Source organism: Acinonyx jubatus, chromosome D3, assembly GCF_027475565.1.
Source record: "Acinonyx jubatus isolate Ajub_Pintada_27869175 chromosome D3, VMU_Ajub_asm_v1.0, whole genome shotgun sequence".
NCBI lineage: Eukaryota > Metazoa > Chordata > Mammalia > Carnivora > Felidae > Acinonyx > Acinonyx jubatus.
In genome coordinates this window covers 20,358,260-20,382,708 of record NC_069392.1, presented here as the reverse complement: position 1 = coordinate 20,382,708, position 24,449 = coordinate 20,358,260, and the positions used below count along the sequence as shown (strand labels likewise).

Sequence of the window (24,449 nt, the reverse complement as noted above, 5' to 3'; positions counted from 1 at the left end):
GGCCAACCTCCATCGTCCCCAGGGTGTGTCCTTCAGCTGGGCTGAAGCACCAGGGCTCAGGGAGGGTCTGGGCAGTCACTAGATGGGCTTCATTTGCATGGACAGCTCCTCCTGCGGCAAGGGTGGAGGAGAAAAGGAGGCCCGGGGCAGCCCAGCCCAGTGTGGGTACTAGGGTCTATGTCACCATGGCTTGGACTCTTCTAGTCCTCATGCTTGTGTCTCAATGGACAGGTAGGGGCTTGCCTCAGGGACACAGGGGGATCTCAAAGGGTGCTTGCCATGCTCAGCATGCTGGGACATTTTCCTTGCATTTCTGGTTCCATCACTGACGAGTGTCTGTGTTTGCAGGTTCCCTGTCCCAGCCTGTGCTGACCCAGCCGTCCTCCCTGTCTGCATCTCCGGGAACAACAGCCAGACTCACCTGCACCCTGAGCAGCGGGTTCAGTGTTGGAAGCTACTACATATACTGGTACCAACAGAAGCCAGGGAGCCCTCCCCGGTATCTCCTGTACTACTACTCAGATTCAAATAAGCACCAGGGCCCCGGGGTCCCCAGCCGCTTCTCTGGGTCCAAAGATGCCTCGGCCAATGCAGGGCTTCTGCTCATCTCTGGGCCACAGCCTGAGGACGAGGCTGACTATTACTGTGCTATAGGTTATGGCAGTGGGAGCAGCTACCGTTACTCACAGTGACTCAGATAACGAGGAAGTGAGACCAAAACCCCTGGGTCCACAGACCTTGTGTCCAAGCCTCTTTTATTGAGAAGCTTCTGTGGAGGCTCCTGTAGGGGAGAGTCCTCTATGGTGAGACCTGTCCTTGAGGAGGTTGAAATGACACACAAGAAATTAATAGTGAACATATGGGAATCAACAGAGACCTAGAAAGTCAAAAGACACGTAGAGAAAATGAGATCTATGTTTTTCTGAATTACATGGACGAGGTAGGGGTCTAGTATTCAATGCAAAGAAATGCACATCACAGAGAGAAGAAGAAGAATAGAGTAGATGTTGGGAAAACGATGTGTGCAGGGCCCCTGGGAAATGATGGGACACAGAGGACTGTGACCAAACAGGCCTTGCTGGCTGCCCCTCCCCCCCTACGGTCTCCCCCACCATGTCCATATCCTAGTGCCGTTGTCTGTGGTGCCAGCTGGCTTCCCAGAGCAGGTGCTCACACTGAATTTTTTATTCAGTTGAAGAGACATGAAGAACTTCTCCTGTGTGTGTGGACCTTGACTACTTTTTAACTCAAAATAATCTTCATCCCAGGGAGCCTGGGTGGCTCAGTCATTAAGTGTCTATTTCCGTTCGGGTCATGGTCTCCTGGTTCGTGGGATCGAGCCCTGCATGGGGCTTTGTGCTGACAGCTTGGAGCCTGGAAGCTGCTTCAGGTTCTGTGTTTCCCTCTCTCTCTGCCCCTCCCCCACCGATGCTCTGGTGCTCTCTGTCTCAAAAGTAAATAAACACACGAACGTTTTTTAAAAATAATAAATAAAAAAACTTCATGCCCAGTGGCTCATCGAGGGGAGGCCTGCCCTTGTGTCCTGCAGTTCCAGTAAGAATTTGCTATGGCCGAGGTCAAACTTTGCTGTCTGCACGCTTCTCTTGGATTTTGACGGTTCCCTGTCTCACCCGTGGGTTTTTCATCCATGTTGAGTTTATTTTTGTATATGGTATAAGAAAGTGGTGCAGTCGTTCTTCTGCACGTTGCTGTCCAGTTTACTCCACACTATTTGTTGAAGACACTGTCTTCTTCCCATTGGATATTCTTTCCTGCTTTGTCCAGCATGAGCTAGTGTATAGTGTCCTGGACTTGACACTTCCCAGGAGTCATTGTCAACCTGTGCTCACCCAGCCTTCATCAGCGTCACAATCGAGGAAACAGAATCCCCATGAGCAGGAAACCCAGTGACAGCGAGTGTCACTGGAATCCCATCAGCAGGGCAGGACTTGCTTTGAACACCTGCTCTCCTGGGATGAGGCTGACGCTCAGGGATCCCTGGGTGAGTCTCTGTCCCCATGGGTGGCTGAGCCCCCAACCATGTCTGGGTTCCAGGTAGCGCCTGAAGCTGATCAGTGCATTGATTCTGGGACAGAAGCCTCAGTGCTGCTCCCTTGGAGCTCAAGGCCCACGGGGACACGAGGCACCCTCTGCATCCTCTCAGGGCTGGACTGTCACCCCCAGACACTCCAGTGACAACTCCAGCCAGGATAGGCCTCTGCTGAAACGTCTGTCTCAACTCGGGGCTATAGGGCCTGTGACCTCAGAGACACAGTGTCCCTTATCTCCACCTCAGCTGGAGTCAATATGGGATCTTTGAAAGAATTTTCTGGGTCAAATTGGCCTTAGCTAGTGGAAAATCATTCCTCTAATCAGCGGCGGCTGACTGAGCAATTTTTCTATCCTGAACACGGTGAACACAAGACACAGTGACTACTGCTTTACCCACCCGGAGAGGAGTCTGACCCCTCATCGTTCCATGCAGCAAACTCTGTGTTTGTTCATTCCACCAGAGAGATCAGTGTGAAGTTCACTGGAACAGGCTCCTCATGGTGTTTCCCAGGGCACCATGTTGGGCTTTCCTACTTTACTTGTTAGACCAGACCTAATATGCAAAATCTTTATTAAAATAATAATAAGAATAGTAATAACAATAATGAATCAAGTGATTTAAGCAAGGTATTGGCCCCTCTTCAACCAAGAACTAAATGTCACGTATTTTCCATTGTGTTTTCACGCATTTGGCAACCACTATATTAAATCATATTCTGTCTGCAAGAAACATGGGTCCGGGGAAACACACTCGCAATTGAATCTGTACCTTCCCATTGAAACTGTCACTGAGTTTAAATCATTCTTTCAGAGCTGAGTTTTTGGAAAAAATGACACACATTCATTTTAAGGTAACCGTTGTCTAATAGGTGATTAACACATAAAGTCTGCAAACAGATCTCTGTCAGAACACCTGCAGCTGTCACTCCTTCCCTCCTAGAACTCCCTGCAGGTTTGCCCTTTGTGCTCTGAGGTCAATGCCACACACAGCCTCGCTTGGCAGAGCTCTTGCAGAGTTGGGTCTATGTGCTTGTAGAACAGATAATAGGAGGGAATCCGTGCCCACAGTGTGCGGAGGACTGTTTCTAAGCTGGTGGAAATGGTGACAGATGACCGAGGGTTTTAGGGCTTAACCCTTCTAGGAACAAATGAGGGCTTCTACACAACCTGGAAAGGAGTGGTCCCCAACTCCTCAGGACTGTGTGAACATGAGTGGAAGGGGAGTTCCGGAAACCAGGGAGGAATCCCATAAGAGGAACGGCCAGCCTCCTGGACGGAAGGGAACACCTGTCCATGGAGACCTGTCACTGTTCTGCGCTTGATCATGATCTCAAAGGAGTGTGTCCTAGAGATGCCAGCTCAGTCTTGACCCATGAACGAGCAAGGGAGCAGTGGGGAGGCTGGAGCTGTCTCTCTGATGGGCGCTGGTCACCATGCCACACAATGTTGTGTCTGTGACTGGACACTAGGGGTCACTCAGGGCTTGGTTCTGAGGGGTCAGGGTTATTGAGACTTGAATCTGCCACCTGGCACTGCCTTTGCCTTCTGCTCAGGGCTCCCATCTGGGACCTCCCCACCCCCTGGCCCCACACAGCCCCTGCCCTGCTCACCCCTGACCTCCTCAGGATGAGGGACCAACCGGGGCCTGTGAAGGGTCAGAGAGCTGGGGGTCTCATGCATGGATGGGTCCTCCCTCTCTCAGAGGATGAAGAGGGGAAGGAGGGGTTAGGGAAGGTCTGCTCAGCGGTGGGGTCACAGAGAGCAGGAGCAGTCATGAGGAACGGGCCTCCACCATGGCCTGGGTCTCTCTCTTCCTCATCGTACTTGCTCACTGCACAGGTGACTGGATGCAGAGACAGGGGAAGGGGCCCTGCTTCCTCCTCTTGTCTCTAGACCCCAGCCTCATCCTCTCTGTCTCTTCTTCCAGGGTCCTTGGCCCAGTCTGTGCTGACTCAGCCATCTTCAGTGTCTGGGTCCCTGGGCCAGACGCTCACCATTTCCTGCACTGGAAGCCCAGCCAACATTGGGGCCGGTTATTGTGTGTTTTGGTACCAACAGCTCCCAAGGATGACCCCTAAAACCATCATCTATGAGAACACTCGTCTTTTGGGGGTCCCAGACCAGTTCTCTGGCTCTGGGTCTGGCAAGTCTGGCTCCTTAACCGTCACTGGGCTCCAGGCGGACGACGAGGCTGATGATCACGGCTCAGCGTGGGACAAGAATCTCACTGCTTACACAGTGCTCAGTGCTTTGGGAAAGTGCGACAAAAATCTGCTGTTTCCCCAGCAACGGTGCTCTTCTCACAGCCTCCTCTCTTTGGCCAAGTCAGCTGCTTCCTTCGTTTGGTGTAAACTGTAGTGTGAGAACAATTTCAAGGAACTTTGGTTAGCAAATGATCCATATTCTATTAACTTCAGGCCCCCAAGCCTGTCCTCAGCAGGAACACATTGTAGGAGATTCTCCTACCGAGGAGAAATTCCTGGGTGTCAGGGGCCAGCTGTCCTGGGGACAGATCTGTGACGGGTCAGGACAGAGCCAGGAACAAAGAGTCCAGGTGTGTCTGAGTGTTGATACAGTGCTGCCCAGATAATGTGTATCCATAGCACTTCCTGAACACCTAGTGTGTGCCACAATGACTCTAGGGATGTGGGATCCATGTGGACGTGACAGGAAGGTTCCCCATGTTCAGGGAGTTGACGGTGTCTAGGACAAGAGAGAGGACACAGAACCTAAACTTGTTGTAAAGGAAGGTTGTGTCCCAGGATCTTGAGGAGGGGTGAGGTTTTTGGGGTTGGAGCTGGAGCACTGTAGAGTTTGACAGTGAACCCCAGATCTGATGCCCCGTAATGACATCCCAGTTGTGCACAGATAAGGAAGGAGCAGGAGGGGAGCAGGAAGGTGTGACTTGGCAGGGGCTGTGGACTGAGCCGTAGTCAGGTTTGGGGCTCCGGAATGAGAGGTGGAGGGATGGGGAAGGTCAAGGGCCTCATGACAGGAAGGAATCAGGGGCTGAGGATGGGGAAGGGAAGGAGAGGAAGAACATGAAGACTGCCTCTGTGTGAGCTGCTGTGAAGGTACATCAACTTTCTCTGAAGTTACAGCAAGTTGTTCAGATTTACTTTGCACGACTCCTGGCAAAGGGCAGTGTTAGTCCAGCTCAGCTGCTGGGAGAAAATTCACAATGTTAGGCTTGAGGGGCGCCTGGTGGCTCAGTCAGTTAAGTGCCTGAATTTGGCCCCTGTCATGATCTCAGGGTTTGTGGGTTCAAGCCCCGCGTCGGGCTCTGTGCTGACAGCTCAGAGCCTGGAGCCCTGCTTTGGGTCCTGTGTCTCCCTCTCTCTCTGCCCCTCCCCTCCTCAAGCTTTGTCTCTCTCTGTCTCTCAAAAATAAACAAATGTTGAAAAAAATTAAGATAAAACAATATTACATTTGAGACTTGTAGTCAGACAGTGCAGGAAGCTATAGAAATCAGTTTCTAGTTCAGGTTATAATGAACAGGATTAGAATCAAGTATTTACTCATGTGTTTATTGAAAAAAATTTTTTTCTCTACAATGCCCCCTGTATCTCCAACTTACAGCCAAATGGACATACATTTGTTTGCAAAATAAGTGTAGTTTGAAAAAGAACTTGCTGTGATGATTATTTACCTAACTACAGCAAAATAGCTGTTGAAAACCTGCTTTGCTGGAACTTTTATAAGAAAGCTCTACGGTGAACATTTAGCAGCCCCTGCAGGCCAAAAGTCCAGCCAAACTGGTGCCAAAAACCTGCCATCAGACTTAGCCTGCAACGCCTCTAGAAGTGGGCAATTTCTCTGTGTTCAGGGTCCCAGTATATCCCAAGTTTCCTGCAACTTCCAGAAAATGTCCTGCTTGACGCACTGGAAGAGTTGCTGGGAACTTTGTAAGCAGGTGGCAGGCTGATACTTCCAAGAACCTGCATTAGAACCATAAAGTCAAGGTTAGGTCCGTAAAGCTGTCTGGTGATATTGAGTATCTGCATCTATTTATCTCTTTCAAATACGACATTCTTGTCAACCTCTTGGTAATATGACCAATGTTTCCAATTGTAGTCTGTTACAAGAAAAATGGAATCTTATCAAACTTGTGCTAATAAATGTATCACCATAAAAATATGAGAGAGTCACTGACAGTTTCTGAGGTCTGGAGGGATCAGGTAGGGAAAAAAATTAAATGGCTTCATTGGTTGACAAAGGTAGATTTCATCATGTCATTATGTGTAAGTGAGCTTAAAAGAAGTGTCTTGAATCTGAAGGAAAAAAACCTGTTTTTAAAAGGCAGCAATGTTTTAAAGAAAACGTCACGAAAATCGTATGTATCCTTCTCTGTACATTCAGTGTCATGGTATTAAGTTTTGTGCCATTTGAATCCAGTTTTCCTATTTGTTCTTGGAATTTATACCTCTGTGTTACTATCCTAACGGTATCAAAACCCGAAGTTTGTCAAAAGTCCTCTCCATGAATATCCTTGACGATGAAACACATTGCAGGAGCATGGGAGTAACATGGTCACTGTACATGAGAAGCCGTAAAAGTGGTCATGGCCAAAGACATGAGTAGAGTTCATTACGATGCAATTGACAAGAAAATGTGTTTATTCCTCTGACACCCAACACAAACACATTTTAAAGGCAAGTAGAGAAAGTTACCTAGTTATAAGCAACATGTAGGTCTTCTGAAATGTTATAAATAATTTGTTTTCAATGAATGACATTTCTGATGAACATAGGAAATATTTTCGCAAAACAGAGTGCTTGTATTCTAGGCAGATAAGGTTAAAAGTGAATAAGCCTTTTGTTTACCGTTTTTAATAAGAGCAGACCAATAGTTCAAGAAAATTTTCACCTTTTAACCCAGAGAAAACACAATTTTAATTTTTCATCCATGTATTTTGATATGAAACACCACTTCTTTACTGAATATTTTAAAAATTTGAACCAGTACTGACCACACTTAAAATTCCTTTCCAGGTTTCTTTTCCAAAATCCTACTACAGCTTTCTCTTATACATTTAGATCTTGATCTAAGGATTCTTTGAATAACCAGACTCATGTTAGGACAAAATTATTTTTCTTTTCCTTCAACACAAAATGTATTCCCATTCTTCATACCTTTCCCCCCAAAAAAACACATGTCTTACTTTCCTGGAGCACATAGTTGTTTTCCTTATTATTTTTAGTCGTCTAAATTATATTTATTAGAATTCCTAACTCTAGAAACCTTAGTTTTCTGGTGAAAATTAAATAGGAAGTAAATGTGAACTATTTGCTATGCTAGTATTCCTTAGAATAGCAACTTTATGACTACATTTCACAATTTCCAGAAACATAATAAAATATTTGAGTAAAGAACAACCCGTGTTTACTAATGGACCCGTATTTATCTTTATAGTTTTTCTGTACTAAGACAAAAGTAGATAAACAGATGTTTAATATGAATGTTTTATTATTTTACCTTATTTAACTTGTAAAACAAATAAAGAACTACAATTGTTAGGAAGCCATACTCTCCGTAGCAGTTGGTAGATTACATGCAATCCCTATCAATGTCCAAATGTCTATTTTCACTGTAAGAAAAGATGACCTTAAAATTTCTGTGGATTTGCAGGGACTCAGAACATCCAAAAAATCCTGAAGAAGAACACATTTTCAGGACTGACAATTCTAGATTTCAAAACTCACTGGGGCACCTGGTCGGCTCAGTTGTTTGGGCGTCCGACTTCTGTTCAGGTCATGTTCTCACAACTGGTGAGTGCAAGCCCCGCATTGGGCTCTGTGCTGAAAGCTCGGAGCCTGGAGCCTGCTTCGGATTCTGTGTGTCCCTGTCTCTCCGCTCCTCCCCTGCTCAGACTCTGTGTCCATCTCTCTCTCTCTCTCAAAAATATATAAACATTAAAAAAAAATTTTTTTTTTAGATTTCAAAACTCACTTACAAAGTTATAGTCAAGATGAATGTGGTACTGGCCTAACGATAGACAGAGGGATAAATTAAACTTATCTCAGAGGCCAGAAAGAAATCATTCATCTATGGTGAATTGATTTTCAAAAGGGTTCTCAAAGAATGTAGTGTGAAAAAAAGTTCTCTCCTACCAATGGTGCTGGGCCAACTAGATATCCACACACAAAAGTATGAAGTTAGACTCTTACCACATACTATAAACAAAAATGGATGTAAAATGGATCAAAGATCTAAATTTTAGAACTAAAACTATAAAGATCTTAGTGGAAAACAAGAAGGAAATCCCCATGATTTTTGGGTTTCGCAAGAGATTCTTCACATAGGATATCATAAGAAACAGCAAAAAATGGGGGGAAGATCATCAATTGAGCCTCTCAAAAGTTACTATATTTGAACACCCAAATATACTTCAAGAAAGAAAATGCAACCCTAAGTATAACCCCATCTCCCAGAGACCACTGAAGGAGATAAGAAATGTCTGGGACAGCCTAGCTCCAGCCATGGGTTCTCAGTAGGACTGGGACCACCATGGTGTAAACTCTTCTCCTTGTGTTCTCTTCTTACCACACAGGTAAGGACGGTCCTCGGTGATCCAAAGCAGCCTCTGAGCCTATGTCCACACGTTTGGATCAGCTTCCAAGCAGCTTCCCCTCCATCCCTGCCCCATCACCCATGAGCGCGGGTGTTTGCAAGTTCTTTCTGCCAGCCCATGCTGGCTCAGACACCCTCCTTGTCCGCATCTCTGAAGAATCTAATAGACTCATTTTCACCCTGGGAAGTGACATCAATGTTGTTTTAAGAAATATGCATAATGGTGCTAGTAGAAGCCATGGAATCCTCGGTGGTATCTCCTGTGATTCAAGGCAGGGTCAAATACCACACCAGAGATCCCAGTGCCCTGTCATTTTCTGGATCCAAAGATGTTTGACCAATGCATATGTTCTGACGTCTCTGGAATCTTGTGTGCAAGGAAGTGTCTCTGTGTCATATATGCCAAGATAGTACCAATGCTTACACAGTGCTTTAGATCCATGGGGAAGTGAGAGAAAATCTCCCTCCACTCTCTAGACCTGGTGGCATCCCCTGTCAAGAGGTTCCGGGAGTGACTTTTGTTGTCAGATCTTCCAAAAGATTATTGTTGTCCTGGAATAAGATGATCTGAGAGTGCCATATCCCTTCCTTCAGTTATATCTTCAGAGTGATCCTTACTCACCCTTTGTTCATATTTTCGAGGGCAAACTAGCTTGTTCAGAGTTACAAATGACTCAGTGGAGGAGAGCCTGGCTGTCTCAGTGGTTAGAGCATGCAACTCTTGACCTTGGGTTTGTGAGTTCAAGCCCCACTTTAGGTACAGAGGTTACTTAAAAACAAACTGTTGCGGGTCACCTGGGAGGCTCAGTTGGGTGAGCGTCCAACTCTTTGATTTCAGCTCAGGTCATGATCCCAGGGTGTTGGGGTCGAGTCCTGTGTCAGACTCCACACTCACTTTCTCCCTTTTTCCTGACATAGAGCTCTGCTGAGCTCCTGAATTCCCTGGTGCTGGGCAGTGCCTTCCCAATGAGCAGATCTGAACAGATCCCTTAACAAGGAAGATAGACAAAATGACTATTACACATGCAAAGTGATTTCCAACTTCATATGTCATTGTGGTATTACAAATTGAACAAGGACGTACCAGAGGCCTCCCATGTCTATGGCTGAAGTTCAATACAGTGACAGCACCAATACTACCGAGGATGTGGGGCAGCAGGAACTCTCATTCGCTGCTGGTGGGAGTGTGAAAAGCCCCATCACTTGGGAAGATTCCTTGTGAGTGGTTTCTACCGCAAACAAAGCCTTAACGATAGAATGCAAAAAGAACAGTCCTACAGCTTACTCTAAATGAGGTTCTTGTGTGCAAATGAGAATGTGCACCTAAATGTGTGTTGCTGTCTTATTTATGATTGCCAAGACTCGAAAGTGATCAACGCACCCTTAGAATGGGTAAACAATATCTGTATGTCCACACATGGAATAGGACGCAGGAGAAAGACATGAGTTATCAGGCCACAAAACACATGGGTGAAACTTCCATGCATATGTGTTAGTGCCAGAATCCACTGTGAAGAGTCTGCAACAGTGAGCAGGGGGGATGAGGGGCAGGGACCCAGGCCCCAGCTCCAGGCCCTGGGTCACTGTGCATCCCGTGTCCACCAGACGGCACTGGTGCTCCCCCAATCCCTCAGCTGGCAGGTTCCCTCTCCTTGTGTCTAGCAGGTGCTCTTGATGATTTGCACAGACAGGATTGCAAGTCTCCCAGAACACGGAGGTGAGGTCGCAAGATGGCCTTGCAGTGGTCCCTGCTGGATGCCCAGCTCTGCTCTGTCCCCCACCTGCAGCACCCTCATCAGGGTTTGCTGTGTCTTGTCTCCCCTGCTCTGGAGGGACCCAGCATGCCCACATTACGTGTCCTCCTGCATGAGTGTGTGTCCCCTAGGTGAGCTCCTGTCCACATCCGGCACCCAGAGCCAGCATGCATCGTCTGAGCTGTACCATTGGGACAGATGGTTTCTATTGCCTCTTCCGTGTGTCTTGTCCTCAGCTCCATAGTGGTTCACAGGTTGTACTGAGTCAGGACTGCATGTGTCCCTGTCATCAGACCCCATCCATGGAGGATGCCTGATGTAGAGCAGGACCTTTCTCTTTCCCTGGAGGGTCACTCTCAGGTGGTGGAAATACAGGCACCAGGGAAGCCTGCACTGGGAAAGGAGAGGTTCACCCAGACACCAGCAGGGGGCACGGTGACAAGGTCTGTGGCTTTCTACAGGAAGGGGGCTCCCTGCTGAGTAGCCCTCCAGAGTAGAAAGCCCCAGGGCTGGAACCCTTGTTTCCAGTGGGGACAGAGCAGGTGTCTTCTCTGTTCCTAGCGGAGTCCCTGAACCTGGGCCTGTATGTGGTTCCAGCAGCTGCTTCTTCCAGGCCCACCCAGGGGGAAACTAGTGCATCACAGTCTTCCTGTCAAGGGGCTGCAGACCTCTAAGCGCACAGGAGCGAGCAGCAGGGGTGGGTCCCATTTGCATGAGCAGCCCCTCCTTTTGAGCTCTGTGGACTGGGGATAAAAGAGGCCCAGGGCAGCCCAGCCCCGGTTCTGAGGTCTAGGAAGGGTGTGTGTCACGATGGCCTGGATCCCTGTCCTTGTCGTGCTCCTCTGCCACTGCACAGGTAGGGACAGGACCCAGTGTCCCAGGGGGGGCCTGCAGCCAGAGTGAAACCCCTGTGGCTCAGCTCCCTAATCCCATGTGCGCTGTTCCTTCTCTTCCCTCTGCTGTGCCTGTGTTTGCAGGTTCCCTGTCCCAGCCTGTCGTGACTCAGCCAGCCTCCCTCTCTGCATCTCTGGGAACAACAGCCAGACTCACCTGCACTCTGAGCAGGGACATCAATGTTGGAAGCTATAGCATACACTGGTACCAACAGAATCCAGGGAGCCCTCCTCGGTATCTCCTGTACTACTACTCAGATTCCAGTACACAGTTGGGACCTGGGGTCCCCACCCGCTTCTCTGGATCCAAAGATGCCTCGGCCAATGCAGGGCTTCTGCTCATCTCTGGGCTGCAGCCTGAGGACGAGGCTGACTATTACTGTGCAATCGGGCACAGTAGTGCTGGTCACAGTGACACAGACACATGGGGAAGTGGGACAAATACCCAGCCTGCTTAGACCACTGTAGTCTGAGTCTCCGAAGTCTAATGTAAATTGAATGCACAGTTACTATACTTGGGTGTAGCTACTGGATCTGAATGTTCTTCTTCCCAGTTTCCTATCAAACCTGTGTGAACTCTATGAAAAAAAGAAAAAAAAGAAAGAAAAATGACAACAACAATAAACCAAATCAAAGACAACAAAAAAGTTATAATGATGCAGAAATTTTGCCTAGTGGTTCACACGTAAAAATTAGAGCCTGTGGATTTCGCTTTTTTTCTCTTCACAAGGGTCTATCAACTTGCCTTAGTTTTCTGATCAGAGTCTACAGACTGTGCCCACAGCAGACAGTCCTCCACAGCATGGCCTGTGTTCCTCCAGGGGTGAGAGCAGAGGCCCTCCCTTCCCTCCAGGCTCCTGTGCTCAGGGCTGACTGAGTAGCTCTGTGTCCCAGCGAGGAGACACTAAGGAATCACAGACACAGAGCTGGCCTGGCCCACTGGCTGGGTACCTGCCGTTCATTTGTGATGTCGGGAGAGGGTGACTGCCCCTGGGAGAAACTGTGTGTGCCAGTCAGCAAACTTCTCAGTGGGGCTTGTGAGGGACAGGTGGGAGTGCCACCAGTGCAGCAAAATTTTTAGTCTGCTTGGGAGATTTCACTGACGTGACTTCCCTACAGCTGACACCATCAGGGCCCATGGGCAGCATGTGGCTGGTTTCTGGAGCCCAGAAGAATGGACTGTGTCTTCCTCTCCTCTCCTGCCGCATCGGGGTTGTCCGTGATCCATGCAGTAGAGGGGATGCGGGGCACCATGTTGCATAAAGGAAGTCGATCCCATGAGCCTTTCCAGGAGAACGTCTTGTCATTTGTGACAACATGGACGAACCTGCGGGACATGACCCTAAGAGAAATAAGGCCTACACAGAAAGGCAAATGTTTTTTTATCTCATTTATATGTGGAACCTACAGGAAAAAGATAATAAAATCTCTGTCAATTTTTAGTGATGAGGATGAGTTAGAATAGGGTAACACATATAAAGATGGGAAAGAGATTGGTGTGAGTGCAACTTTCTTAACATAAGTTGGATTTTCATCTAGTAATTTTTAATTATGAAAATACACACAACAGGAAATTTACTCTTTTCATCACTTTCTTGTGCAATTCAGAGATATGAAATATATTCGCCATGTTGGGTGACCATCACGACTCTCCATTTCTCAAAGCTTTTTATCATCCCAAACAGTAACTGTGCACCCAGGAAGGGAGTGGGTCAGCTGGGTGTACAGAGAAGCCAGGGCTCCAGGAGCTCATGCCAATGCAGGAAGCAGCAGAGGGCAGAGGGCAGCTCCCATGGGGGCTCTTTGCGGATGTGGCCTGACCCAGGTGGGATCGTTCGTTAGGCTGTGCTTTTTACCCCGGAATGACCACGTGGGTGCACGTTGCAGCCCATGGCACGGGGATCCGTGTGCCCACTGCAGGGGGTCCAGAAACTCCAGCTTTCTTTCCTAAAATGTGTCCGGGAACATCTGTGAGAACTGAGGTCCTCCGATGAGGCATCTGCTGTATGATTCATGCTTATTCTTGTCTGAATTCCCTGCAAAATCCATGTGTGCTCTCCTCCAGAGACTGAGGAAAGGCCTCATATTCAGTCTCCATTCTCTGTGCTTGTCAAGGGGAACTTGCACTTATTTCTGATCTTTTTATTTATATTATTTGGGTATTCTTAGGTTTATTTATTTATTTTGAGAGAGAGAGAGAGAGGGAGGAAGGAGCAGAGAGAGAGGGAGTGAGAATCCCAAGTAGGCTCAGAACCCAGCTCAGGGCTCAATCACAGAAGTGGAGATCATGACCCGAACTGAAATCAAGAGTCTGACACCCAACCGACTGAGCCACCCTATTTCTGGCCTTTTGAATCTGTACCATTGATATATGTGTCTGTTTGGGGACCGATACCATACCAATTATAGGTAATGTAGAAAATGCAAAGTTTGATGGAAGATAGAGAGATAGAATATACTCACGTGATCTATAGCCATGCACCATCATTGATCTACCTCATCCAGTTCAGTGCAGAGGTAATGGGGACTGGCCCGCCAGAATGGGAAGTGAGATGAGAAAACTGAACTGTCCCCCCAGGTCTCCCGAAAAAGGTTGTGGAGGGGCGTGCATGCTCTCCACTCTTGTGCTCACTGGGCGGAAACATTATCCCCCAGTGGTCAATGACTCTTGGCCCCAACAACACAAGTCTCTAAGTAGTGGGAGGAGCCCAGGGTGATTCATGCTGAGGATGCCCTGTGTCTGCAGCAAGGACTGAGGTGTGGTGGCACCTGCAGAAGCCCTGAGGGAGAAGAAGATCTGGCCCTGTGTGGGGGTGGACAGTATGCCAGGCTGACTGAAGTCCTTGGTGCCCTGGTGTCTCTCTCACAGCTCCAGGATGTCCCTTCCAGTCATGGGTGCGGCTGGACACTGAGACAGCAGGGGGCGCTGTAGGCCTGTGCCTGAGTGGTGTCTGTGTGGGGAGGGGTCCCATCTGAGAACCCAGGCCTGGAGCCCTGCCTTGTGCCCCCTGCAAAATTGTGCCTAGAGGAGTTTCCCTAGTCCCACCCACCCCACACTCAGCTGTCACCACATTCAGTCCCAGGGGAGGGAAAGATTTGCATGAAGGCTTCCTCTCTCTCTTCCAGGAGGGGAGAGGATAAGAGAGGCTTTGTGCAGGTCTCTCCCTTGAGGGCTGAGGACCACAGTCTGGGGTATCTCCACCCCGGCCTGGACCCCTCCCCTCCTCACCTTCCTTGCTCTCTGCTCAGGTTACTGGCTGTGGAAAGCGGAAGAATTGCTTTCGGGGGACCCCTAAGTTGCTTGTTTCCCCCATTTTGAGAACACACTGTGAGTAATAACCTGATACTGACCCGTGTCTCCACTGCTGTGTTGCTGGGTCCTGGGCACTGTCTGTGTTGACACAGAAAGCCTCTTTATCAGGGTCTGTGGGCTAGAAGGTCACCCTCAGCTGCACTGGAATCAGCAACAATGTTGGGTCGTATTAGGTGGGCTGGTACCCACAGATTCCCCACCGTGTCCCCAAAGCTGAGACGCTCAGAAGCACTAGGCCCTCCGGGATCCCACCTGGGTTCTCGAGAACAGGGCCTCTCTGATCATCTCGGGCCTGCGGCCTGAGGACGAGGCTGGTCATTACTGACACAGTGCTCTAAGCCCGTGGGCAAATGATACAGCAACGTGCCCCAGTTTCCCATGGTCACTGCCAGTGACAAATAAACAGGGAGACCATGGACACCCCGGAGGGTCTGAGGGTCTGACTCTCTGAGTACAGAACAACTATGAAGAGTCAGTGACAGTAGCTTCGTCTCATGTTGTTTTCTTCTAAAAATAAGACAAATCTCTTCAGATAATTTACAGGCATAAAGTGCAGTCATTTAAATGGTACGATTCAGTGGTCTGTAGTATGTTTCCTGAGTTTGGCAAACATCATCAGGATCAAATTGACAACATTTCCATCACTGCAGAAAAACCCCTGACCCCCGAGCAGTGAGTCCATGGCCCCCCTGCATCAGCCCTTTGGAGCCAAAAATTCCTTTCTGTCTGCAGTGATTTTCCTGTTGTGCACATTTCACAGGTGCCGAATCACAGACCACGTACCCCCGGAAGCGCACCTTTCAGTGGCATCAGCGTGTGCATTGTTGTAGGAACATCATGGGCACCATATTTAAATACAGGGAACGTTTCATCGTTTCGTCTAGAGACGTGTTCATTTGTGCCGAGGACACGCGGATCTATCTAGATGGCTGCAATTTTAATAGAGGCTGTCCAAATAACATAATTATTTTCCATGATGGTGTGTAATCACAGATTCTTCTTTAAAAGTTTATTTTCCGATGGCTATTGTCCCCCATTGTCATTTTTTATTTTGTAGATTTCTGCATATTGCAATTTTGTTCAATAATTTCGCCGGTGTTGTTTATTATTATGAAAAATAATATTATGTGTTACGGTCCATATTTCAAGTTTTTGTCTCATACATTTTTCCTTTCCTTGTGGTGGGGTGTGGGCTCTGTGGCCTTTCTCTTTTTCCCATTCCCTCATGCCCGGCAGACTCTACATGTCTCCTCCCCACTCTTTTTCCTTAGTGAGATGTTTCCAGAGCGTCCTTCCTGATTTGGGTTTCTCACCCATCTGCCCACAGCATTGCATCTGAGACCTCCCGTTTCACTATTGCTCGCCCTGGATGCCCGTCCTGTGGTCAGGGCTTGGGTCTCTCCACTTGCTGTCCTGTGTCTTCACTCTCAGGGGCTTTTTCGAGTGATGGTGGTTCAGACCCACGGCTAGCTTTCCCCTTCTGTCACCCCAGCCTTTTCGGGAACTGACTTCTCTTTCCACTGACGCTCATGATTTGTGGTGTGAGCCTGGGCGCGAGGCCACCAGGGATTCTTAACAACAGATACCTTTAAAATTATTTCATTTTTTTCTAACTTACTTTGATATAAAGGGTGAAAATGAGCAGACAAAGATAATTTTAAGAAAACTGTTACTTAATATTTGTCTGAAATTTCTTATTAATAGACTTAAATGTCACTAAAACCACAGGTAGAGAGTAGAGAGAAGAAGGCAGGTTTCCAAGTTAAGGGATGAAATATATGACTTAGAAGTGTTGGAGCTACTTTGAGTTCACTCCTTGGTGAGGTACGGGCAGAGGCTTCAGCAGATGCTGTCACCCAAAGGAAACTTTATTTGCCACAGATAAGGGGATCAGGGACAAGAATTATCAAAGCTGTGTCTCCCTGAGTGGAGGCGAGTGGGTTCCTTTCGTTCAGGGTTAGGATGGATACCCAGAAAAGGGAGTTTTGTCATCTTATGCAAGAGTGGGCATGAGGTTGTGCAGGAATATGGAGCACAGGAGCTTGTGTCCCCATCATGTGGTAGGTTAATGAAGCTTGTCCTCCTCCTAGGGCAGAGACTTAACGTTATAAAGAGGCAGAGGTCCCTGGAGGACACTCCCTGGTCCATCTGCACTGGTGGAGCTGTTGCAGGAGATAAAACTGGTCTAAGCTCCCAGGCTCTTTCTGCTGTTTGCCTCTGAAATACAGGAACATTCCTGTGAAAAAGAAGAGGTGTCAGTGGGGGTCCTGCTGGTGACTGTTTTAACCTCATTACCCTGTGGGGCAAGGTTTCAATCCTGCCAAAACAACTCAAGCATGTGCTTTAGGGAAAAGTTTACTTTTGTTCCTGCGCTGGGACTTTTCCTCTGGGTCATTGTCTCTGAAGCACTCAGGCTATTTCCTGGCCTGGTGGAGACTGGTAGGTTGGCATCCCCTTTGTTCTCCTCAAACCCTGAACTCCTGACCTTGTTGCATTTCTGTTTTCTTTTCCTCCCAGGAAAGGGCTCGGTATGGGTGCTGGGCAAGTAGAACCTGCAGGGCACAGACCACAGAAAATAGCTGGGGGCCTCCAATGAGTGCTCTTGGGGCAGGAAAGCTGTCTCCTCTTTATATACAGAGATTGTTTTCCCACCTGGGGACCCCTTCAGTTCTGCTTTCAGACGGCTCAGGGTATTTAGTTTAAACACATGGTGCTAACAAGCGGCCCTGGGCGGCTTAGTCAGTTAAATGTCGGACCTCAGCTCAAGTCATGATCTCCTGGTTTGTGATTTCAATTCCCAAGTCCACCTGTCTGCTGTCAGCAAGGAGCCTGCTTTGGATCCTTCATCCCCTCTCTCTCTGCCTCAACCCTGCCCTCTCGCGCGCTCTCTCTCAAAAATAAATAAAAATTTAAAAATATGGCCCTAATAAGGTAATTCAGGAAAGTCATGAGACATGTGTAAAATAAAGTTTGTATTAATTATTTCAATAATAATTTCAGTAATAACGAGACCTTGTTATATGCTAAAAACAAAAAGGATTCTTATCATATTGCCAACAATGTCAAGATGCTAATATTATTGAACAGAGAGCTGGTTCCAAATTCAGGCTCTGCTGTTTGCCACTAGAAATTCATTCAATACTTGAGAGACAAGGGATGATGGGAAAGGAATGGGTGCTTCCTCAGGAAGCCAGCAGCCTGGGGAGATGTGGACAAATGTTTCAAAGATCATGTTCTCTGTCTCGGAGAAGTCCTATACTTTCGTACGGGAAGGTGCAGGGAATCGTGGCGGCGGTCCATGGGGTAGAAGCAAGTGTCCACGTGGCTAGTTCTCTGTGGACATGAGCCTGGCAGTGCCAGATCTGGTGACATCATTGGCAGCTGCTCCAAATGTGGTCAGGCCTCGCCTCTGGGAAAGGTCAGTCCTTCACTCCTTCCTCAGGGACAGTGGCCTGCAAATCGCAAGAAAGTAGGGTAGTTCTGTTGCAGATCAAGGGTCTTAGGTCAGCACACAAAGAGAGACTATGCTTGAAACAAGTTCACCGGAGAGACCAGAGGGAGAGCTGTTAGGCTGAGATGTGTGAAATGTATATATTAAGGGAATTGTAAACTGTCCCGAAGAATGTGAAAGCATATTTGAAATGGTGAACTGTCGTAGACTCTACGTCTAGAATTCTCTCTTGTCGAACAAGAGAGCGGGACGCTGGATGAAAAGTGAAAGATGGCTAATGTCCAGGAAAAGACAAGAGCCCCAAATGAGGGCCCTTTCCCTGTGTTTATCAAGATCAGAAGGCTTACAGATTTGATGGGCGTGCACAAAGAGACAAGGAAATTGTGGACATTCACTTGGGGACTTGAGGGAAAAGGGATTTTGAAGATATACAGTGTTTGGGGTTTTGGTCAATATACAACAAAATCCTGTTACCGGGCAGATGGGCAGATGGTTGTTACCATGGTTGTTAATGGCACCGGCACCGTGTCTGTTTATCTGAGCCAGCCTAGGGGCTAAAGCAGACAGGGGGAGCAACCTCAGGGTTAACAAAGCACCTTTTCTTTTGTTAACCATCTCTGCTCTGGGCTGCTTTGCCTGCAGTGCAGTGGTCTGTAGCTCAATTTACCTGTTTATCTAACTTGGTCCTTTCCTCCAGTGAAAGCAGCTTTTCTGCTATAGTACTAAGTTGGAGAGTGCTTCTGCCCTGAATGCCTAATCTGGCTTACCTCATATACCTTTGTATGGGGAGCCTTTGTGCCTGTTCTTATTTTAGGCCTTTTCCCCTCCCTCTCTATTCTGGGGGCTCTGCAACCCCTTTCTATTCTGGGGTGCCTTTGCAGCTCCCTATTCTTGGGATGTCTTTACATCCCCCTAGTCTTGGGGTGCCAATCTGGTTTGCCCAAACTCAGTTGCCGGAGTGCAGCTCCAGGAGATCCAGGGGTTCCCGAAGGATGAACGGCCTTGGCGAAAAAGTGAAAATAAAACAAAACTAAAATAAAAAACTAAAATAGAAACAAAAAATAAAAATGGACACAGACAACAGCAGTGTGTTGAGCTGGCCGATTTATTGCAGTAAATGTGGCATTATATATCCTAGTGATTTCCTTGTAGCATACGTCAACTATGTTTTTCTAACATACATAATTTTGAAAATGTTCCTATGTGTAAACAACCTTTAAGAAATAACATGGTGATTTTGCCCTAACTTTCCCGCATACCCTTTGATTATAGATTAATTTTTTACATTATTCCATTAGGCATCTGCGTTTGTCTATAATCTACAAAGGATTTGCTTAGCTGTTCTCGTGAAAGGCCCTCCATTTCTTAACACCTCAAGTGGAACAGTTATAGGGACATGACCTCCTAACCACATGAGGCCAGAAGAACAATGTGTTTGCCTCGGTCCGAGGTGCCAGAAAGGGGCTGAAAAAGCCTTAGAAACCCATGCCTCATACATTCTCAGAGAGACAATGCACCTAGGAACCAATGAACCATTCTGTAGCTTAACCGACTAGGTTCAGTCACCATCTGGAATGCCTCCGGGGGCCAGGTGGGCCTAGGGGTTGAAGTCACCTGTGCCCAGAGATACACTCCTTAGTTGCCGGAGTGAGGCTTTCAGATCCGTATGTCTCTCCTTACAGGCCCTCTTTGCTGGCAAATGCATGAGGCTATCCTTCCTGCAAGTAGAGGAGTCTCCATAGGGGATAGCAAGGGCTAACCGTAAGGCCGGACAATTTCTTGCGGAACCTTAATTTCTTCCCTAATGGTTCTTTTCCCAGGGGGCCTGCCGAGCGCAATTCCCCAACAGACAATACCCCAGGTACTTTTAAGGCCAAGTTATGTAAAAGCAGGAGTACAAGAAGCTTCACTGTCGGCGGGCCGCCCTGCAGTCACCAATCCGTCCACAGCCCGGGGCCTGCCACTCAGGCTGGGAGAGCTCGGCTTCCAGCACTCAGTTGTGAGCATTCTATGGCGTTGTATTTCTTTATGCCTTGTTAGCCCCTTGGTGTAAGCCCGGGAGACTCCTATGCTTATGCCCCACAGTGAACATCTTCTTTTGTCATCAGTAAGAAAACAAAACATGAGCCTGTTAACAACTAGTGGGTGACACCATGAAACTTACATTCTAGCTTCTATTTTCCAGTGTGGAGTCTGGGTGGAAGATACTTTCTCACTTCAAGGAGATTGAAGAAGTCTGACTGTGCACTGTAGACAGGGACAGCCCTAACAATGGACTACAGAGAGGAATGTGAGAAATGAAGGATCACAGGGTGTCTGACTTGGGATGACCTGAAGAGAGTCTCATACATTCACAGCGGGAGCAGCCATCACGGCCATGTGCACCTGCAGCCAGTCAACTGGGGGACTCAGCTGGAGAGGGAGCAGTATGTGGATTTGATGGGGTGGGTGGTCAGTGAGGCAGGTGGGACTAAACCTCGAGGGGTATGTGGGATGGATTGTGATCATGCTAATGATGACCCAGGATTTTAAGAAAGTGAGGAGGGATAGGGAGTCTAAGGAACTGAAGAAACCAGCAGGAAAAGGGAGAGAGAAAATGCCATTTCTTCCATGTCATAAGTATCCTCTCACCCACCCTCATATTGGACAAGAGGGAGTGGTATCTGTCTCACCAGGCCTCCTGCCTTGTCTCCTTGACACCAAAGGAGAAGGAGAAATAAATCAGTTGTGATAATAGCCAAAGTATTAAATGACAGCTGAGGGGCCCCTGGGTGGCTCCGTCAGTTAAATATGTGACTTCGGTTCAGGTCATGATCTCATGGCTACTGAGTTCAAGTGCCATGTCGGGCTCTCTGCTGACACCTCAGAGCCTCCAGCCTGCTTCCCATTCTGTCTCCCTCTCTCTCTGCCCTTCCCTCACTTGGGTTCCATCTGTCTCTCTCTCAAATATGTATAAACATTAAAAAAAATTAAAAAAGACCGATGAAAGCGTCTCCCTCACTCTCTCAGGTAGGATGAATTCTCTTCCACTTCCTGCACAGCTCAAGACCTATTTGTGCTCATGGAAAAGAATGAATGAGTATATGAATGAGAGTGATAAATGTTTTCAGAGAACAAAATATAGAAGAGTACCTCTTCAGTTTGGTAAAGAAAACTATAAAACACCTTCCCTTCGGTGAACACACATGGAGGGGAAGCACTGAAAGCTTTCCCACCTCGGGTAGGGAGCAAGGCCACCATGTCCTATGTCAACACTGCTGTTCCACATAGGACTGGATGTGTCTGTCAGAACCATAAGGCAAGACAAACAATGAGAGGCATTCAGATGAAGAAGAACAAGAGACAATTATCCCATTTCAGGTGAGAGAATGACCTACAGGAAAACTACAAAGGAAGCTACAATGAAGTATGCAAATATATAAATTCAAAGAGTCATAAATAATTTTGGAAACATTTTAGAATAAAGATCAACATAGAAAGATCATATAGATGTATACATGCTAGCAATAAACAGGTGAAAATAAAAAAACCTTAAAACCACCCGATGAACTATTTCGGGGCATATTTCACAAAACAAGTATAGGCCACAGGTGCTGAAATCTGGACAATGCTGGTAAATGTAATCAAAGTGGATCTAAAACAAGGAAAGATAAGTTCCGTTCATGGATTAGAAGACTCATTATAGTAAATATGCCAGTTCTTCCCAAATTGGATAAAAGTGTAATTCAGTTCCTGTCCTAGCAAGTCAGGGTGGTATGGATAGAGGATAGACACATTGGCCAAGATAACAGAACATAATACCCAGAAACGGACCCACAGAGTGAAGGATAAACACTTTTTTTCTTTTACAAAGTAGAAGAAGCCTTTCCGAGGAGAAAGGATGGACTTTTCGACAAATGGCCACAGAAAAATTGGATATCCTGAGAGAGAAATGAATCATACTTAAAACTGACTTTATATATATTAAAAAATCACTAAAAGGATTATAGACATATCTGTAAAACATAAAGCTACAAACATAATAAAGGAGAAAATATTCAGGAACTAGGGTTTCTATAAAAATGTTTAAATAAGACACTGTCAGGGTAACCCATGAAAAAACAAAAAAAGGAAAACAAAAAATGACACTTGCTAAATAGGACTTCATCAAATATAAATTCATTGTTATTTCCTTTTCTTTTTAATGTAGTAAGCCAAGGAAATTACCTAAAAATATAGAAGATTAACATAATACTCAATTCCAATGACAGAGGCTGGAATCCATTGCTTTAACGCACAGGAGTTTTCAAATATTCACGAGATAGACATATTCTCAATTGTAGGCCAGAAGAGGGACATGAGGTCTGGAGTATCTTCTGCAAAGAACTGGCAACTTACCATTTAATAGAGGTAAATGCCTCCAAATCCTATGGGCTAGGGCTTCTTTGGAGACTGAAAAATACTACATTGAACATGGGCAGCACTACAGGGTCACATTATCCAAGATTCAGCTCAATGATGTGTGAATAAACAGAAGTGAGGAAACCCACTGGGCTCTCAGGGTTGTGGGACACAGTGGGGTGTGTGCCCTTCAGCCAGGAGGGGGCGCTGTGGGACTGCCCTGTGGTCCCTACACAGGGCCTCAGTGGGGACCATTCACTAAAAGGAACCTGGGACTGGGGACTGGGCCCTGTACTTCCTGAGGGAGACTCAGCAGCTGCGTCCCTTCTGGTGTGGCAGAGTCCCCACTTGAGCAAGGACATGTGTATTGCCTCAACAGGTGCTTCCTTGCAGGGGTCTCCCCAGTGGTGAAGCCAACCTCCATCATCCCCAGTATGTGATGTGAGGTGGCAAGAGTGACAGCTGACAAAGATTTTCAGTGTGGAACCCTGTAGGAATGCACACGAGGGATGTGGGCTTCTACCCACAACCTGGAGAAAAGGTCTCCCTGTGTCCTCAGTGCTGAGGGACCTTCTGGGAAAGGAAAACTCTCAGACCAGAGAGGAAGCAGGGAAGGGGGAAGAAGTCGGCCTCCTGCACAGAACTGGCCATGTGTCAATGTGGACCCATCGCTCTGTGGCCCTGATCCTCATCTGTGTGGTTGTACAAGAGTCACCACGTCAGTGCTGCCCCATCAATAATAGCCAAGGGCGCTGTGGACAGACTCACTATGCGGAGCCAGAGGAGAGCACAGTGTGTCCTCAGGGGATGGAAGGCCACACAGGGGACACCTGGCCTGTCCCGAAGGAAGGGGATGGTGGACAGAGCAGTGGGAAGGCAGGAACTCTGATGAGATCTGCTCACCATGTCACATATGCTGTGTCTGGGCCTGGACACCAGGGGGTGGTCGTCACCTGCTTCTGAGGGTCGGCCATGACTAGAGCTGGGACCTGCACCTGGACAATGCTTGTGCCCTCTGCTCAGGACTCCAAACTGTGACCTCCCCTCTCCTGGCATGGCCCCAGAGACCACCTCCCCGTCCAACGCACCTGACATCCTCAGGCAGAGGGACTTGACCCAGGGTCAGTGAAGTGTCAGAGAGCTGCTGGTCTGATTTGCATGGATGGGCCCTCCCTTTCTCAGGGGATGAAAAGGGGAAGGAAGGGATTAGAGGAGATCTGCTCAGCTGTGGATCCACAGAAGGCAGGGTCGGTGATGACCTCCACCATGGCCTGGTTCCCTCTTCTCCTCACCCTCCTCATCCACTGCACAGGTGACTAGATGAGGGAACAGAGGAAGTGGTCCAGGGAGGACACGTGGGCCTTGGATTCTCCTCTGGTCTCTAGATCCCAGCATCATGCTCTCTTTGTCTCTCCCCTTCCAGAGTCCTGGGCCCAGTCTGAGCTGACTCAGCCGCCCTCAGTGTCTGGGGGCCTGGGCCAGAAGGTCACCATCTCTTGCACTGGAAGCAGGAGCAACATCGGTATTGCTGGTGTGAACTGGTACCAGCAGCTTCCAGGAAAGGCCCCTAAACTCATCATCTATGGTAGTAGCGATCGACCCTCAGGGGTCCCTGACAGATTTTCTGGCTCCACGTCTGGCAACACAGGCTCCTTGACCATCACTGGGCTCCAGGCCGAGGACGAGGCTGATTATTACTGCCTGTCTGTTGACGTTATGCAAGGTGCTGACACAGTGCTCCAGGCCTGTGGGGAAGTGAGACAAAAACCTGCTGTCCCCACAGCAATGGGACTTCCTGTGAAGCTCTGACTTTTTGGCCAAGTGCTTCTTTGTTTTTTTCGTGCAAGCTGGGGTCTGAGACCCTTCACAAGCAATATGTCTACAAAGTCTTTCCACATTCTTTGCAATTCCTCCTTGAAGCCTGTCTTTCGGATCAATATACTGAGTGATTTTCTTAAACTGAGCACATTCCTGGATGCCAAAGGCAGGCTGCCCTGAGGACAGGGTCCATGACAGGTAACAGCAGAAACAGGAAC

General features: G+C 47.7%; 1 long non-coding RNA gene and 3 gene segments (V, D, J or C); all 4 read left to right on the top strand.

Annotated features, from left to right (window-relative positions):
* Positions 1-99: 99 nt before the first annotated feature.
* LOC128312472 (probable non-functional immunoglobulin lambda variable 5-48) lies at positions 100-692 on the top strand. The segment is given in 2 exon segments: positions 100-231; positions 349-692. Coding segments are annotated over 2 exon segments (390 nt in total).
* A 3,179-nt stretch (positions 693-3,871) lies between these two features.
* LOC113596671 (uncharacterized) lies at positions 3,872-10,586 on the top strand. The gene is made up of 3 exons (XR_008291654.1): positions 3,872-3,891; positions 3,980-4,084; positions 8,603-10,586. It is a non-coding gene; the product is annotated as an uncharacterized LOC113596671 (long non-coding RNA).
* A 498-nt stretch (positions 10,587-11,084) lies between these two features.
* Positions 11,085-11,909, top strand: LOC106989076 (immunoglobulin lambda variable 5-37-like). The segment is given in 2 exon segments: positions 11,085-11,232; positions 11,354-11,909. Coding segments are annotated over 2 exon segments (420 nt in total).
* An 11,673-nt stretch (positions 11,910-23,582) lies between these two features.
* Positions 23,583-24,237, top strand: LOC128312393 (immunoglobulin lambda variable 1-40-like). The segment is given in 2 exon segments: positions 23,583-23,725; positions 23,837-24,237. Coding segments are annotated over 2 exon segments (513 nt in total).
* The last annotated feature ends 212 nt before the right edge of the window (positions 24,238-24,449 follow it).